The following is an 18,851-nucleotide window of genomic DNA, read 5'->3' as shown; positions in this document are numbered from 1 at the left end:
AACCAAACCTTTGTACTCATCTGGGGAGAGTTCGCCGGCGTAATCATCAAAAATGGCTTTCGTGGTCCTGGCCGAGGGGGTGTAAAAGAGAACGATCGCAGCCACGTTCTCCCAGAAGGAAGATGTTATGCCGGTCATCTTCTGGGTCAGCACCCAAACGCTGATCCCCATATGCCGGGCAGAAAAGGCGAGATTCACCAGCTCGCCTGTACGCCCTTTCACATCTTTGGAGGCTGCGCAGTCATCGAGTATTATGAGCGTGTTGGAGCCCTCGAAAAGCAATCTCACTAGCTTCAACCACTTTTCCACGTCGTGCTGCTCGCACATTATCACATCCATTCTTGGATCATTTTCACCAATTCTGTGGTAGGTCTTGTTGTGCGCGAATGTCGGGCAGATGAGCACAATGTAGTCGAACTTGAAGCGGAAAGTGCCGTAGATCTAGTCCACCATAAACCTTGATTTACCTGAATTGGTTTGTCCCACGATGAGAGCGTTGAAGGGTATCTTGCTTGGGTCCATGTTCATATTCAATTCTGCACAGATCTAGTTGTCTGTCCATAATGTTGAACTGGGAGTCGGCGATGACAAATACGTGGCAGTTCACGTTGCCTGAGCCTTCGGCTTTCCGTTCGATTTCCAGCTGGACACCGTCTGTACTGTTCACAAGGCGCTTGCCACTTCCGTGCATTTCTTGGTCCGCCATGGAGCGTGTATCAATCAGAAGCCCGACATTATCCCTGGTGTAAAACTTTGTCGCATTCATGTGCTCGGTTTTATTTTTTTCCTTCACAAAAAAGCGTTGGGCCTCTTCCCACATGTCCTTGCCTTCGACGCCGTTGTTGTAAATCATGTTGGGCGAGCCGTTGATCGTGACGCTGACTTTCGTCAGATCCGGGAAGACGTATTCTTCTGAATCTCTGGCGCCATCACCATAAGGCTCTATGAACAGTAGCAGGATGGCTTTTAGTGACCTTTTTTGGGCGTCGACTTTGATGTTGAGCCTCGTGTCGGTGTCTTTTTTGAAGATCACTACTTCAGAACGCATCACGTGGTCATAGGCGAACTCTTTGCCGCTAGAGTAAACGCTGTACGTCTCGTCTGCCAGAGTCTTGCTGCGGATCATTTCGTACTCGAGCTGGATGTTGGTCAGCTTGTATTTCAGCTGGGTTGTATCAGAGCCATTGACCACATGTTCAGCTTCAGCAAGGGTTACTGCGAATGCGAGGTCGTTGTAAAGGGCCTAGGGGTAGAAAGCGCCGTGGTCAGTTACGATCTGATGGTCTAGCCTGATCCGGTACTTGCTTCCGTATACCTCATTCAGCTTGTTTTCTGCGGCGACGCCCGAGGTTTTGTTGTCTCCCGCGCCTGAGCGGATCTTGCATAGATCCTCGCTCTGAATCCCTTCGAGAATCATGCCGTCTCGCTTTTCCTGCGAAAGGAAAAGGTCATCAAAGATTTTATAGATGCCGTATCCAACCGTGTCTTGTAGGGTAGTGCCTCCAAACTTCACGAGCAGCCTGTCAACGAGCGCCCGCGTGACGTTCTGGACAAGGAAGTTGTTGGCGTGCCCTCCAGAAAGGTCGATGTTAAAGACGAGCGCTAGCGATCCCGGCACCAGAACCTCGTTCACGTTCAGCTTGGGCACTGAAACATACAGCGTATCGCCGGGTTTGGCTTCAGTGCGGGAAAAGGTGATTCGCTTGACCGCTCGCTCCGCTTGCATGGCGCGTAATGTCTTTTTTGTATACGCTGGGCTAAGCTTCTCTGGCACTGACATTATATAATACGCCGGCGATTATTTTCTAGTTTAAAAAATAACACGATTGGAATATATTGCTATGGCGGAAGGCGGCGTCGAATTTGGTTACAAAGATCCGGACCTTGAAAAGCAGCTTGACCACGACGATGACGAACAAGAGGTTAACAGAACCCAACCTTTTGAACCAGGTGGGGCATCCACTCCCTACCAACCTGGCGCTCCCTACAACCAGGGTGAACAAACGGAAATGATTACTTTTCATCACGAGCATTCCGGCCTGCCTGACACTTCTTATGCCGAGACATCATTTTTTGGAGAAGATGAACCTTTGATTCAAAAAGATTCGGAACGGAAAAGTGTCATAGACCGGTTAAAAAGAGTATTTACCGGATTTAAAGAAGATAGTTTTGCAATTATGAAAGGCACCAGAGGAAAAACCAAGAGTAAAGTTGTTGCAATAGGTAGGGATGGAGGTGAGTACAAGATTATGAAAGAAGACGGGACAGACTTCATGAAAAGTTTTACAGACGCCTTTAAAGACAAACTTGGGCCTAGAGCTGCAGATGTCATTGTAGAAGACCGGGATACTATCAGAGAAATGAAACAAAGGGAAAAAGAGGCAGAGATCCAACTACAACAGGCAGAAACACTCGCTTCGCAAAGAGAAGACGAAAAGAAAGAAGTGGAAGTTCTGAGACGTAAAATCGAGCAAACTGATGCCCAGATTGAAACCATTCAGGAAAATCAAGGCTCGAATCTTGAAAGTGGAGCAGAGCTGCGTAGGCTGAAAGAACTGAAAAAGAACTATCAAAGCGATCTTGAAAACAAGAATAAAGAATTGTACTCGCTTACAAAAAAAGCAAGAAACAGAGAAAAAGAACAAGAAAAGGTTGACAGACTCAGGGCCAGCATCGCAGCAAAAGAAAGTGAAACAAACGCCATGGAAGAAAGGCTTAACCAAACAAAACCGTTAGACGCCCTGAAAGAGCAGGAAAGCGAGCTGCAGCGCCAAAACGAGGAAGACCAGGCAATCATCCAAGATGAGCATGCCTCGCCCTCCGAAAAAGAAGCCGCAGAAGGCAGATTGGAAGAACGAAACGAGGAGATCGCGCGTTTGCAAACTCAGATTGCGGAAAGGGAAAGGGGGCGGCCTCTCTTGGAAAGGGTCAAAGAGATCTTTAAAAAAAATGGCGTGACATTGACCGCTATTCTTCTCGCCGCGGGGATCATAATCGGCGCTGTCGTCGGTTCAATCACAAACGCTTTGAAAGCCACCGGGAAAGCTTTGGGAAAAGGACTAAAAGATATTGGCGCGAAACTCGCTTCCCTGCTGCCCGGGCTGATTGGCTCAATTGTGAGCTTCCTGTTCAAAGCCGCCGGCCAAGTCGTCGGGTTTCTGGCAGAGCACACCTGGCTGCTTATTCTCACCGCGGTTGCGTTTTTGTTCGAAAAATATTTTAAGAAGCAGCGTTAACTTTACCGCCAAGCCATGAACAGCAAAGCCGATAATCCTACTACACCTACAATGACAGCTGTTTTGTTAATTTCATGTTGCGGTGTTTTATCTGGAGCCTTGGGCTCTATTTTTTGCACCGTTGGTGGCGCTTGCTGAGTTTCGGTCGAAGCTGATTTCCTTGATTCGGCTGTTGCGGCTTTGTGTATCGGGTTTGAAGGATGGCTGTTGGGAGGGTTAATTTTTGACGGACCGTCTGCCATGAGTTTGAGCGCAGCTTTTTTTGTCTCCGGGTTTACCTCGTTGTTGACCCCCAGTTTCATTCCGGAGACCGCCTGTTTCAGCTTGTTGTTGTAACCGATTGTGCTTTCGGTGTTGATTATCATTTGCGCGGGCATAAGCCAGGCCATGGGGGCTACAGCAAGATTGAGCCTGACCTTCGCTTGATCTACTGCGAGCTGGTATCTTTGCACGCTCTTGGCCAGGTCGGGCTGTCTGATCGCGTCTTCCATCAGCACCAGGAACTCGCTTTGGGCTTCTTTCGCCCGGCCGCCAGAGCCCAGAATGCTAATTCTCACATTTACCTGCGCGCCCAGGATGCAGTAAACGAAAGTCTCGATTGACTGGTTGATTCTCGACAACCCCGCCTGAGTCAAACCAGATGCTGTGTTTGGCGCGAACCAGTGCGATTGGGTATCAGAAGGGGCACCCGGCTCGATGTAATAAATCAGGTTTCCTTCAATCGCTTTGCCGCCTTCATCGCTGAATTTGTTCCATCCCGGTATTTATAGTCAGTTTTAGTCGCGCCTGACGCGTACACATAAATGCTTCCCAGACCGTGGTTTTCCCCGTGCGTGTAGCGGAAATCACTCGACGGATCTATACCGAACTCGTTGCATAGCCTTTTGTACGAAGCAACGTCATAATGATTATTCATTTGGCTGAACGCCGGGTCTCCGGGCAAAGCGCTTATGCTCTGAATACCTCCTAGCTGGTACAAAATGCGCCTGACCGTGAAATACACGTCGAAGATATAAAAAGCTCTTGTCTGCGGGGGGAGATTAATCCCGCTGTCAAAGATTTCGCGAGAAATTACACACCCTTGTGTCGCGCAGAAAACCGCGAAGTTGAGCTGCTGCGGCCAATATTTCATGTCAGGCCCCCTAACCAGTGTTTTGATTCGGTTCCAGAAGTGTGCCTGAGTTTTGTTTTTTGGAATATTTCTCTGAATTTTGTCGTGAAATATTGGTCAGGCGTGACATAGATTTTGATTTCGGCGTTGAATATTTTCTTCAACTTTGGCGCTTTTCCGTCGAAAGGTTCCGCGGGGATGGGCAATGAAACTTTTGAACCAAGTGGCGACAATTGATAAGGAAAACCTCCGTTGTCTCCCAAACCTAGCGCCTGTTTCATTTCCGCGCTCCAATATTTTCTGTCCGAACCGAAGACGCTTTGAAACGAGCCTTCACTTTCTTTGAAAAACACCTCTGCGGTTACGTTGTTTTTCTCGTCGATGTTTTCTTGTGAAACGAACCGGCTTTTGTCCGCTTTTGGAAAGTGGTTTAAAAAATTTGTCCACGCCTTTTGTTTCGCGGCATCCGCTTTTTTCACAAACTCAGGATCTTTCCACAAATTCGCCATCTTATTTGGACACAATTTTGTTTGTTAAATATAAAATGGTTGTTCTCACTATTGTCACACAACAGAACGGAGAGACTATCTATTTTGAAGAGCCGATACCGAAAGTACATTTCATGAAACTCATATCTTGTAGTTTGTTCAACAGCTGGGACACTTTGAAAAAGGAAGGTTCAGCCACCTTGGGAGATAAAGACAAAGATAAAGCTTTGTCAGTTACTAAATTACTCCCAGGGCATTACAGTTTAGAAAGAATTGCAAAAGAAATGGAAGGTCTGTTCGGCAAATATAACTATAAGTTGGAAACAGCAATAAATCAACTTATTGGTCAGCTTGTAATCAGAAATTCGGGGGGGAAACCAATTGAACTTGATCTCGATTTAGCCAGTTTTCTTGGTATTGGGCGAAAGTTGAATATAACCCGCGTGAAAATGCTTACATCACCAACGACATATTTCATTCATTGTGATTTGCTCGACAAAGAACAGAATCTGTTCAATGGCAAAAAGTCAGATGTCTTAGCCATTTTTGATGTGAAAGGGAAGCCTTTTGAAAATGTAAGCTACCAGGGTTGTCCGCAAAAAAGCATCACTATTAGCGTCAAAGATGAAAACGGGAAACTCTTTGATTTCAAGGGCTGCCCACTTCTTTTTGAATTAGAGTTAAATTAAATTTCTTTATATACAATGTCTTCAGAAAATCTGTTACCTCCAAGCGCACCGCCTGCCGACCCTCTTTATCGAGTACTGGTAGCACCTTCTGAAAATTTCCGCTTGAAAAAGATCAACGAGATTGCCAACACTTTGGCTGGTGAGGTCGCCCACTATCGCCTCGTTGCTAAAAAATACAAACGGGCTAGAAAATTCGTTAATTGGAGTGCTGCCGGCTCCAGTTTTCTCTCAGCAGCATTTTCCAGCGCTAGTTTTGGCTCCGCTCTGTCTGTGGTTGGCCTGCCGGCAACAGTTCCTTTAGGCGGCGCTGGAGGGTGCGTCGCTCTTGTTTCTTCGGGGCTGATAATCGCCAGCAAAAAACTTGATTCGAAAATAAAAAAAACATCAAGAGATTACCACGCTCGCCGTTGCCAAGCGGGATACAATCAACAGGTTGCTCTCCAAAGCTTTGAATAACAACGAAGTGTCTTCCCACGAGTTTGACACAATCCTTTCCGAGTTTCAGCAGTATAACTCTCTGAAGGAACATGTCCGAGCAAAGATGCTTCGCCAACCGTCAAAGAGAAAGATTACTGATGTTGATGTTCAGAAAATGGAGAAAGACATCCGCGGCAGAGTTGAAGCGGAAATGATAAAAAAAATAACAGACACCGCCGCTTCGAACTGACTTTTAGAAACAGACGGTTTTATTTGCATATTATAAAAACACGCTCGTCTGTTTCCACTTGATTGCGTTTCTCGCCCACGAATATCTCATGCCTGAGTGGCAAAAAAATTCGCGCGATATTACCCGCGAGATCGTTGCTGCTATGCTTGATGCCGATGAGGTTTTTTACTAGTAAACACTTCCCTTTTTTTCGCTAACGCTCCCTGCAAAAAAGGAACCACTCATGCCAATTATAACCATCCCAGGAGCATACTTCCAAAAAATTCTTGTACTCAGGGCTTGCTTCTATGAGAGGTATTAACTCCATCGGCGGACTTAGCGATGGTTTATGAATAGTTCCCTCCCTTTCGAAACAGGGGAAACAACAACCCTCGAAATAGCAGTCCGGATAATCCAAGCATATTATCATTGGTACAATCTGCTGCCTGTATTGGCAGAAAGGCAGTTTTGAAATATGCTCCTGGACCTTGTCCCAGCCCATTTCCTTTTTTTCCCTTCTTTTTATTGCGAGATACACCTTGTAAATTATCTCATGAAGCTCTGGAGGGAGGTTTTGAATGGCATCGGAAAGTTCGCAGCTTTCTTTCCGGCTACGCATCAACCACGCACACTTGTTTGTTGCTCGAAGCATCGCTTATGTTCGGGCGGTATAACAGCGGGGTCGTTTGTTTCTAATTTGTTGCCCTCCCGGTTTCATAATTCCCAAGTAGTATATAGGGAGTTTAATGAATACTGTTTCAAGGAGGGACCCAGTATTTCCCCGTTTTACAACCCCCAGGTTCAACCGAAGCGAGCTTGCGAGCTTCGGAATTAAAGCTGGGGGTTGTAAAACGGGGAAATACTCCTCCCTCTGCGAAACGGTATTCATTAAACTCCCTATATACCACTCCTTGCATTATTCCCTGCCATCGCTGTGAAAGATACGCAAGAGAATCTCTCAGCTCTCACCATTTGATCATGCAACGTGACAACATCCACGCGAGAACCCCCGACATGTGCGTGGATCCGCGCGGATATATGACGTCAGGATGGCGCAATTTGTTCTAAAAATAAAAAAAATTGTCCCATATCATAGGTGCGCGCGGATCCCAAGACTTACGGTCTCCGTCCCCGATTATGGCTCCTGTTTCCATATAATGATTTCGTGCTTGTTACATTATAATCAGAATAATCAAAATTAGAAGGCATAAATTTACAATGGTTTCTAAAAACAGTAAAACAGAAAAGTAAAGGGGCTCAAGAAAGCTGTAATGAAACGTGAGCTGCGACACGAGCAGAACAAGAAATGTCTATTTGAGAAAAATGAACTACTGCCGTACTGAAAAGATTAAATAACCTTAAATTTAAATTGATTTCAATTGATCACTCGCTATATATTCCCTGTTTACAGTATAACATAATTCATATATTTGACAACAACTTTATATTTTGTTATTATTAAAAGAGTTAGCATCAAATATCGCGACAGTTGAGATTTTTCTGCGGTAGTAAATTATCTGCTCTGACAAATTAAATTGAAGACCACTTGGCTGATTGAAGTATCACTGAATTCATATATTTGAAGTCAAAGTTATATGTAATTATTATTGATAATTATTAACAAAAAATAATTAGATGCGAGCCAGTTTTTCCTACAAATTGAAATGAGACCACCCCATGGTTTGCCTTATAACCATATTCATATATTTGACGGTAATTATATTTTAAGACACAGCGCATACGCCGGTTCTACCTAATTTCTATTGAGTAATCATGGTAAAAGTCTTTATTTTTCAAAAATCCATGACGTGTGTAGATTCATTTTGGCTGCAGAGTTTCGCTGCGAGTTTGTTTTGTTGAGATTTCGGCAATGTGAACAACATTCTGAAAGATCCAAACCTTACCGTACTAGCCTTTGACTATTACGAAGCTAAGATGCTTACTAAAACTGAAGCAGGAGTGCTCAACGGGAAAAATTTTAAAATTGACTTGTTGTTGCTCGAAAGTATTAATTGACATCCAATAAGAGATAAATAGTTAATAATTAACAAACGTGGGAAAATAATATCCGCTCCGCACCGCCAGCTAGTAGAAGATAGTTAAATGAAGTTGCCAGCCAGGAACCGTTTGGGAGATACTTTTTCCCAGCCAGCACAACTTAAGAAATGCTGGTTTTCCCAGCAATTTTTACATTACTTTTTGCGCCAGCCAGGAAGAGTATAAAAAACTTTTTAATTCAATTTTAATTTAATTAATTGAGTTAATTAAATTAAAATTCCGTTGAATCTAATTAATTAATCAATGAATTAATTTGACTCAGTTATAATTAATCAATTAATTAATTAATTAATCAATTATGACTAAATTAACTAGTGAACATGAAAAAACAAAAATTTTACTTACTTCAAAAAGGAAACACTACAATTATCATTGAATGGCAGTAAGGTTAGGACAGTTCTCCATCCATGCAATAATTCATCTAGCGGTAATTTATAGCCCTCCGCAAAACAATTGTCGCTGAATGTATCATAATTGAACTGTGTCCAAGGCCACTAAGACTACAAAAACTCATTGCTCCATTCAGCTGTGAATGAAAAATGCAAAGTAGATTGCATTTTTTCTTCCAAATGTATACAGGCTTCAATGGAGATGTAGCATGCATAAAAAAAGTAAAATCCAATAGAATTAGATGTTTGTTGTAAAAAAATCTATAGAAACCATTTATTTTGCCATAAAATGAGCAATACCTAGAAAATGAAAACTTACGATAAATTAATTGCTTAACTGCCACTGCTGTTTAGGGTTGTCAGCGTTTTTTAGGAAACCAATACCGCAACGGACCCAGGTTCAGACTGCCTTAGTTACCTTTTGAAACTGGTAGATAATTTCAAATGTACTATAGTGGATTTTATGCTCGGATCTGTTCAATACTTAGAGTTAGCTCTACTAATTTACAAATTGTAATTGAATTTTTCCTCTCAGTCCATAATGGGAGGAACAAGGGCTGGAAATGAACCTCGAGCTCACACATTCCAGTTTTTAAACTGCTCTGGTGTACCTGCCCCCCTCAAACTTAACGACATAACTTTTTGACAGCCCCGAGTATATCTTTAAGTATTGGTGGCACTTATGAGAAATCGTACCTGTTCCTCAGAGTCTATAATCCAGACTGTATTAATAACCCCTTGCTAGCTACAAACAGAAAAACTCAACATTGAGAAAAACCAGCAGACATTTGGAACTAGTTTTCATTCTCGGGCCAGAGCAATATTAATAGTTCATTCGTTTCCAAATTTTGAAAGAATTGTGAGAAAACAAAACTTCTCTGGTGCACCTGCCCCTTCAACCATAGTCCCAACTACAAGTGAATATATGAAAGACCATATATCTTCTTATAATCCCAACTGCAGCTCCGAGTCAAGTGTTGGCGGCACTTGGGAGAAATCGTACCCAGAATCTATAATCCAAAACATCCTAATCCTCGTTAGCAGATGCACTAAAGAAAGTGCATTCTTGCACAAACAGCGCCCCTCTAGGAAGCTACAACATCATCTAACGATCTATTTTTCTAACTGACCATATGCAAAAATGGCTACCAATGCCTTCTGTTGTCTGGTCACGTTTCTTATAACGTGATCACACTAAAAAAGCAAATGGAACAAAATACTAAAAACGCTTTGGCGTTTTTTGGTTTAAAGGTTACAAAGTAGAGACTTATTTAACGGATTATAAGGGAATAAAACGACTCTGGCCTACATAGCCTCGTTTTCACTTTTTTGATAACGTATATGTAATTGTGATCTCCAATTAGAGAAGAAGATAGCCTTAAAACTCGACACAGTGATTTATTTTGTCCTAATCTTCAAGGTAAATAGTTTTAATTCCTTTAGGGAAGTGTTTCTTCTGGGCGACATACATTTAGGCTGCTATTTTTGCATTGGATCTTTTCTACTGGAGGCTTTCGAGTTTCTGACAGAAAACTGAATCTTGCTACTGATTAATTATATCTGATTTAAACGCTACTAATTATTTAATATGTTTTACTAAACAAAACGTTTGCCAGGAAGGCACTATCTTGACCTCGAAGCCTGTAAACTGCATAATTCCAGTTTCCATTTGCATAACACTTCTTCTAACTGCTTATGTCAGATGCTCAACAACCATCACCACGTCCGACGCTAGCATTTCTACCAGAAATTAGTAATATGCAGCTGACCATATGTCTACTTATTTTCGTGAAACTGAGCTGTTAAAAAGAGCTTTCCTTAGAATCTTTTTGCAGTCCTTAACGTTATTATATGAGGTGAATTACCTACCTGAATTACAGTGTTGACGTAAAATGGTCTCACAGTCAACTTTCTCTTTCAACCTGTGTAAAAAGGAAAGGAACAACATTTAGCATGCGCGCGTTGATCTTTATCTTGAAAAATGGTATTGACTTTTTTGACCTTCAAAAGGAAAAATTGACAGTTTTCTACCTTTATCTTTGAAATTGCCTAATAAAACTAAACAAAACACTCTTTCCTTCATAAAAAACTCGTGTCTAACTGTTAAAAAAACACCTCTATATGGACGCGAGTCCCTTTTTTTCCCTTTTCAAATTGCAGGAAAGCCTATATCATACCTGAAATGCAATTTGTTTAGCAAAACCCCAACAAAGTACTCCACGTTCCACTCTAGTACCTGCGGAGAAACTTACATCATGTGAACACAATAAAATACAATCGCGAAGAACAGTCGTAAATAATAACACTTCACGTAAATGGGTAGAATTGTTTAAAAATAACCTATATGTAACTGCACTTCTTCTAAGTAAAATCTTTGTAAACCCTTCAATGATTAGGAAACTTTCATAAATTAAAAACCGCTCATACAGTTGAATAACAGACTACGATGTTCAAGGAACCTTCAGGAGAACCAAAGAGAGTTTTGAAGTATTTCTCTTAGTATAGGTAGCGAATTTCTTTTTTTTTTTTCTGCAGTTTTCGAAAACCTTGTTACAGCATTCATCTAGTTAAATAAACTGTAGGAGTTTTGGAATCCCTTGCCAGATCACAAACACTTCTCTAATATAAGTTAAGATGTTCAAAAGAAGTTTTGGAATCCCTTGCGAGATCACAAACACTTTTCTAAAGTAAGTTAAGATGTTACGAAGTTTTGGAATCCCTTGCGAGATCACAAACACTTTTCTAAAGTAAGTTAAGATGTTTAGAAGAAGTTTTGGAATCCCTTGCGAGATCACAAACACTCCTCTAAAGTAAGTTAAAATGTTTAGAAGAAGTTTTGGAATCCCTTGCGAGATCACAAACACTTTTCTAAAGTAAGTAAAGATGTTACGAAGTTTTAGAATCCCTTGCGAGATCACAAACACTTCTCTAAAATACGTTAAGATGTTCAAGAGAAGATTAGGAATCCCTTGCGAGATTACAAACACTTTTCTGAAGTAAGTTAAGATGTTACGAAGTTTTTGAATCCCTTGCGAGATCACAAACACTTCTCTAAAATAAGTTAAGACGTTTAGAAGAAGTTTTGGAATCCCTTGCGAGATCACAAACACTTTTCTAAAATAAGTTAAGATGTTACGAAGTTTTGGAATCCCTTGCGAGATCACAACCACTTCTCTAAAATAAGTTAAGATGTTTAGAAGAAGTTTTGGAATCCCTTGCGAGATCACAAACACTTTTCTAAAGTAAGTAAAGATGTTACTAAGTCTTGGAATCCCTTGCGAGGTCACAACCACTTCTCTAAAATAAGTTAAGATGCTCAGAAGAAGATTAGGAATCTCTTGCGAGATCACAAACACTTTTCTAAAGTAATTAAAGATGTTACGAAGTTTTAGAATCCCTTGCGAGATCACAAACACTTCTCTAACATAAGTTAAGATGTTTAGAAGAAGTTTTGGAATCACTTGCGAGATCACAAACACCTTTCCAAAGTAAGTTAAGATATTACGAAGTTTTGGAATCCCTTGCGAGATCACAAACACTTCTCTAAAATAAGTTAAGATGTTTAGAAGAAGTTTTGGAATCCCTTGCGAGATCACAAACACTTTTCTAAAGTAAGTAAAGATGTTACGAAGTTTTGGAATCCCTTGCGAGATCACAAACACTTTTCTGAAGTAAGTTAAGATGTTACGAACTTTTGGAATCCCTTGCGAGATCACAAACACTTCTCTAAAATAAGTTAAGATGTTTAGAAGAAGTTTTGGAATCCCTTGCGAGATCACAAACACTTTTCTAAAGTAGCTTAAGATGTTACGAAGTTTTAGAATCCCTTGCGAGATCACAAACACTTCTCTAAAGTAAGTTAAGATGTTCGGAAAAAGTTTTGGAATCCCTTGCGAAATCATAAACACTTCTCTGAAATAAGTTAAGATGTCTAGAAGAAGTTTTGGAATCCCTTGCGAGATCACCAACACTTTTCTAAAGTAAGTTAAGATGTTACGAAGTTTTGGAATCCCTTGCGAGATCACAAACACTCCTCTAAAGTAAGTTAAAATGTTTAGAAGAAGTTTTGGAATCCCTTGCGAGATCACAAACACTTTTCTAAAGTAAGTAAAGATGTTACGAAGTTTTAGAATCCCTTGCCAGATCACAAACACTTCTCTAGAGTAAGTTAAGAAGTTCAGAAGAAGTTTTGGAATCCCTTGCGAGGTCACAAACACTTCTCTAAAATAAGTTAAGATGTTTAGAAGAAGTTTTGGAATCCCTTGCGAGATCACAAACACTTTTCTAAAGTAAGGTAAGATGTTACGAAGTTTTGGAATCCCTTGCGAGATCACAAACACTTCTCTAAAATAAGTTAAGATGTTTAGAAGAAGTTTTGGAATCCCTTGCGAGATCACAAACACTTTTCTAAAGTAAGTAAAGATGTTACGAAGTTTTAGAATCCCTTGCCAGATCACAAACACTTCTCTAGAGTAAGTTAAGATGTTTAGAAGAAGTTTTGGAATCCCTTGCGAGATCACAAACACTTTTCTAAAGTAAGGTAAGATGTTACGAAGTTTTGGAATCCCTTGCGAGATCACAAACACTTCTCTAAAATAAGTTAAGATGTTTAGAAGAAGTTTTGGAATCCCTTGCGAGATCACAAACACTTTTCTAAAGTAAGTTAAGATGTTAAGAAGTTTTGGAATCCCTTGCGAGATCAGAAACACTTCTCTAAAATAAGTTAAGATGTTTAGAAGAAGTTTTGGAATCCCTTGCGAGATCCCAAACACTTCTCTAAAATAAGTTATGATGTTTAGAAGAAGTTTTGGAATCCCTTGCGAGATCACAAACACTTTTCTAAAGTAAGTTAAGATGTTACGAAGTTTTGGAATCCCTTGCGAGATCACAAACACTTCTCTAAAATAAGTTAAGATGTTTAGAAGAAGTTTTGGAATCCCTTGCGAGATCACAAACACTTTTGTAAAGTAAGTTAAGATGTTACGAAGTTTTGGAATCCCTTGCGAGATCACAAACACTTCTCTAAAGTATGTTAAGATGTTCGGAAGAAGTTTTGGAATTCCTTGCGAAATCACAAACACTTCTCTGAAATAAGTTAAGATGTCTAGAAGAAGTTTTGGAATCCCTTGCGAGATCACCAACACTTTTCTAAAGTAAGTTAAGATGTTACGAAGTTTTTGGAATCCCTTGCGAGATCACAAACACTCCTCTAAAGTAAGTTAAGATGTTTAGAAGAAGTTTTGGAATCCCTTGCGAGATGACAAACACTTTTCTAAAGTAAGTTAAGATGTTACGAAGTTTTGGAATCCCTTGTGAGATCACAAACACTTCTCTAAAATAAGTTAAGATGTTTAGAAGAAGTTTTGGAATCCCTTGCGAGATCACAAACACTTTTCTAAAGTAAGTTAAGATGTTACGAAGTTTTGGAATCCCTTGCGAGATCACAAACACTTTTCTGAAGTAAGTTAAGATGTTACGAAGTTTTGGAATCCCTTGCGAGATCACAAACACTTCTCTAAAATAAGTTAAGATGTTTAGAAGAAGTTTTGGAATCCCTTGCGAGATCACAAACACTTTTGTAAAGTAAGTTAAGATGTTACGAAGTTTTGGAATCCCTTGCGAGATCACAAACACTTCTCTAAAATAAGTTAAGATGTTTAGAAGAAGTTTTGGAATCCCTTGCGAGATCACAAACACTTTTCTAAAGTAAGTTAAGATGTTACGAAGTTTTGGAATCCCTTGCGAGATCACAAACACTTCTCTAAAATAAGTTAAGATGTTTAGAAGAAGTTTTGGAATCCCTTGCGAGATCACAAACACTTTTCTAAAGTAAGTTAAGATGTTACGAAGTTTTGGAATCCCTTGCGAGATCACAAACACTTCTCTAAAGTAAGTTAAGATGTTCAGAAGAAGTTTTTGGAATTCCTTGCGAAATCACAAACACTTCTCTGAATAAAGTTAAGATGTCTAGAAGAAGTTTTGGAATCCCTTGCGAGATCACCAACACTTTTCTAAAGTAAGTTAAGATGTTACGAAGTTTTGGAATCCCTTGCGAGATCACAAACACTCCTCTAAAGTAAGTTAAAATGTTTAGAAGAAGTTTTGGAATCCCTTGCGAGATCACAAACACTTTTCTAAAGTAAGTAAAGATGTTAGGAAGTTTTAGAATCCCTTGCGAGATCACAAACACTTCTCTAGAGTAAGTTAAGATGTTCAGAAGAAGTTTTGGAATCCCTTGCGAGATCACAAACACTTTTCTGAAGTAAGTTAAGATGTTACGAAGTTTTGGAATCCCTTGCGAGATCACAAACACTTCTCTAAAATAAGTTAAGATGTTTAGAAGAAGTTTTGGAATCCCTTGCGAGATCACAAACACTTTTCTAAAGTAAGTTAAGATGTTACGAAGTTTTGGAATCCCTTTCGAGATCACAAACACTTCTCTAAAATAAGTTAAGATGTTTAGAAGAAGTTTTGGAATCCCTTACAAGATCACAAACACTTTTCTAAAGTAAGTTAAGATGTTACGAAGTTTTGGAATCCCTTGCGAGATCACCAACACTTTTCTAAAGTAAGTTAAGATGTTTAGAAGAAGTTTTGGAATCCCTTGCGAGATCACAAACACTCCTCTAAAGTAAGTTAAAATGTTTAGAAGAAGTTTTGGAATCCCTTGCGAGATCACAAACACTTTTCTAAAGTAAGTAAAGATGTTACGAAGTTTTAGAATCCCTTGCGAGATCAGAAACACTTCTCTAGAGTAAGTTAAGATGTTCAGAAGAAGTTTTGGAATCCCTTGCGAGATCACAAACACTTCTCTAAAATAAGTTAGGATGTTTAGAAGAAGTTTTGGAATCCCTTGCGAGATCACCAACACTTTTCTAAAGTAAGTTAAGATGTTACGAAGTTTTGGAATCCCTTGCGAGATCACAAACACTTCTCTAAAATAAGTTAAGATGTTTAGAAGAAGTTTTGGAATCCCTTGCGAGATCACAAACACTTTTCTAAAGTAAGTTAAGATGTTACGAAGTTTTCGAATCCCTTTCGAGATCACAAACACTTCTCTCAAATAAGTTAAGATGTTTAGAAGAAGTTTTGGAATCCCTTACAAGATCACAAACACTTTTCTAAAGTAAGTTAAGATGTTACGAAGTTTTGGAATCCCTTGCGAGATCACCAACACTTTTCTAAAGTAAGTTAAGATGTTTAGAAGAAGTTTTGGAATCCCTTGCGAGATCACAAACACTCCTCTAAAGTAAGTTAAAATGTTTAGAAGAAGTTTTGGAATCCCTTGCGAGATCACAAACACTTTTCTAAAGTAAGTAAAGATGTTACGAAGTTTTAGAATCCCTTGCGAGATCAGAAACACTTCTCTAGAGTAAGTTAAGATGTTCAGAAGAAGTTTTGGAATCCCTTGCGAGATCACAAACACTTCTCTAAAATAAGTTAGGATGTTTAGAAGAAGTTTTGGAATCCCTTGCGAGATCACAAACACTTTTCTAAAGTAAGTTAAGATGTTACGAAGTTTTGGAATCCCTTGCGAGATCACAAACACTTCTCTAAAATAAGTTAAGATGTTTAGAAGAAGTTTTGGAATCCCTTGCGAGATCACAAACACTTTTCTAAAGTAAGTTAAGATGTTACGAAGTTTTAGAATCCCTTGCGAGATCACAAACACTTCTCTAAAATAAGTTAAGATGTTTAGAAGAAGTTTTGGAATCCCTTACAAGATCACAAACACTTTTCTAAAGTAAGTTAAGATGTTACGAAGTTTTGGAATCCCTTGCGAGATCACAAACACTTCTCTAAAGTAAGTTAAGATGTTCGGAAGAAGTTTTGGAATTCCTTGCGAAATCACAAACACTTCTCTGAAATAAGTTAAGATGTCTAGAAGAAGTTTTAGAATCCCTTGCGAGATCACAAACACTCCTCTAAAGTAAGTTAAAATGTTTAGAAGAAGTTTTGGAATCCCTTGCGAGATCACAAACACTTTTCTAAAGTAAGTAAAGATGTTACGAAGTTTTAGAATCCCTTGCGAGATCAGAAACACTTCTCTAGAGTAAGTTAAGATGTTCAGAAGAAGTTTTGGAATCCCTTGCGAGATCACAAACACTTCTCTAAAATAAGTTAGGATGTTTAGAAGAAGTTTTGGAATCCCTTGCGAGATCACAAACACTTTTCTAAAGTAAGTTAAGATGTTACGAAGTTTTGGAATCCCTTGCGAGATCACCAACACTTCTCTAAAATAAGTTAAGATGTTACGAAGTTTTGGAATCCCTTGCGAGATCACAAACACTCCTCTAAAGTAAGTTAAAATGTTTAGAAGAAGTTTTGGAATCCCTTGCGAGATCACAAACACTTTTCTAAAGTAAGTAAAGATGTTAGGAAGTTTTAGAATCCCTTGCGAGATCACAAACACTTCTCTAGAGTAAGTTAAGATGTTCAGAAGAAGTTTTGGAATCCCTTGCGAGATCACAAACACTTTTCTGAAGTAAGTTAAGATGTTACGAAGTTTTGGAATCCCTTGCGAGATCACAAACACTTCTCTAAAATAAGTTAAGATGTTTAGAAGAAGTTTTGGAATCCCTTGCGAGATCACAAACACTTTTCTAAAGTAAGTTAAGATGTTACGAAGTTTTCGAATCCCTTTCGAGATCACAAACACTTCTCTCAAATAAGTTAAGATGTTTAGAAGAAGTTTTGGAATCCCTTACAAGATCACAAACACTTTTCTAAAGTAAGTTAAGATGTTACGAAGTTTTGGAATCCCTTGCGAGATCACCAACACTTTTCTAAAGTAAGTTAAGATGTTTAGAAGAAGTTTTGGAATCCCTTGCGAGATCACAAACACTCCTCTAAAGTAAGTTAAAATGTTTAGAAGAAGTTTTGGAATCCCTTGCGAGATCACAAACACTTTTCTAAAGTAAGTAAAGATGTTACGAAGTTTTAGAATCCCTTGCGAGATCAGAAACACTTCTCTAGAGTAAGTTATGATGTTCAGAAGAAGTTTTGGAATCCCTTGCGAGATCACAAACACTTCTCTAAAATAAGTTAGGATGTTTAGAAGAAGTTTTGGAATCCCTTGCGAGATCACAAACACTTTTCTAAAGTAAGTTAAGATGTTACGAAGTTTTGGAATCCCTTGCGAGATCACAAACACTTCTCTAAAATAAGTTAAGATGTTTAGAAGAAGTTTTGGAATCCCTTGCGAGATCACAAACACTTTTCTAAAGTAAGTTAAGATGTTACGAAGTTTTAGAATCCCTTGCGAGATCACAAACACTTCTCTAAAATAAGTTAAGATGTTTAGAAGAAGTTTTGGAATCCCTTACAAGATCACAAACACTTTTCTAAAGTAAGTTAAGATGTTACGAAGTTTTGGAATCCCTTGCGAGATCACAAACACTTCTCTAAAGTAAGTTAAGATGTTCGGAAGAAGTTTTGGAATTCCTTGCGAAATCACAAACACTTCTCTGAAATAAGTTAAGATGTCTAGAAGAAGTTTTAGAATCCCTTGCGAGATCACAAACACTCCTCTAAAGTAAGTTAAAATGTTTAGAAGAAGTTTTGGAATCCCTTGCGAGATCACAAACACTTTTCTAAAGTAAGTAAAGATGTTACGAAGTTTTAGAATCCCTTGCGAGATCAGAAACACTTCTCTAGAGTAAGTTAAGATGTTCAGAAGAAGTTTTGGAATCCCTTGCGAGATCACAAACACTTCTCTAAAATAAGTTAGGATGTTTAGAAGAAGTTTTGGAATCCCTTGCGAGATCACAAACACTTTTCTAAAGTAAGTTAAGATGTTACGAAGTTTTGGAATCCCTTGCGAGATCACCAACACTTCTCTAAAATAAGTTAAGATGTTACGAAGTTTTGGAATCCCTTGCGAGATCACAAACACTCCTCTAAAGTAAGTTAAAATGTTTAGAAGAAGTTTTGGAATCCCTTGCGAGATCACAAACACTTTTCTAAAGTAAGTAAAGATGTTAGGAAGTTTTAGAATCCCTTGCGAGATCACAAACACTTCTCTAGAGTAAGTTAAGATGTTCAGAAGAAGTTTTGGAATCCCTTGCGAGATCACAAACACTTTTCTGAAGTAAGTTAAGATGTTACGAAGTTTTGGAATCCCTTGCGAGATCACAAACACTTCTCTAAAATAAGTTAAGATGTTTAGAAGAAGTTTTGGAATCCCTTGCGAGATCACAAACACTTTTCTAAAGTAAGTTAAGATGTTACGAAG

General features: G+C 39.2%; 1 protein-coding gene and 2 pseudogenes across 1 annotated transcript; 1 reads left to right on the top strand and 2 right to left on the bottom strand.

The window, feature by feature from the left end:
- Nucleotides 1-463: 463 nt before the first annotated feature.
- Nucleotides 464-1,780, bottom strand: LOC149109894 (uncharacterized; annotated as a pseudogene).
- A 46-nt stretch (nucleotides 1,781-1,826) lies between these two features.
- LOC149109893 (uncharacterized) lies at nucleotides 1,827-3,236 on the top strand. Its single transcript, XM_089294877.1, has one exon. The coding sequence runs from the start codon at nucleotides 1,842-1,844 to the stop codon at nucleotides 3,234-3,236; it is 1,395 nt and encodes a 464-aa protein (XP_089151003.1). The 5' UTR covers nucleotides 1,827-1,841.
- Nucleotides 3,237-3,238: 2 nt separating this feature from the next.
- On the bottom strand, nucleotides 3,239-4,962 carry LOC149109892 (uncharacterized; annotated as a pseudogene).
- Nucleotides 4,963-18,851: the final 13,889 nt, after the last annotated feature.

This window comes from Orbicella faveolata, unplaced genomic scaffold (genome assembly GCF_042242905.1).
Source record: "Orbicella faveolata isolate gen_17 unplaced genomic scaffold, um_ofav_v1 contig_25, whole genome shotgun sequence".
NCBI classification, from domain to species: domain Eukaryota; kingdom Metazoa; phylum Cnidaria; class Anthozoa; order Scleractinia; family Merulinidae; genus Orbicella; species Orbicella faveolata.
The sequence above is the reverse complement of the archived record's forward strand: the minus strand, read 5'-3'. Positions and strand labels throughout refer to the sequence as shown.

Excerpts from the sequence above, each read along its gene's own strand:
- LOC149109893 (XM_089294877.1), top strand. The coding sequence starts at position 1,842 with ATGGCGGAAGGCGGCGTCGAATTTGGTTACAAAGATCCGGACCTTGAA.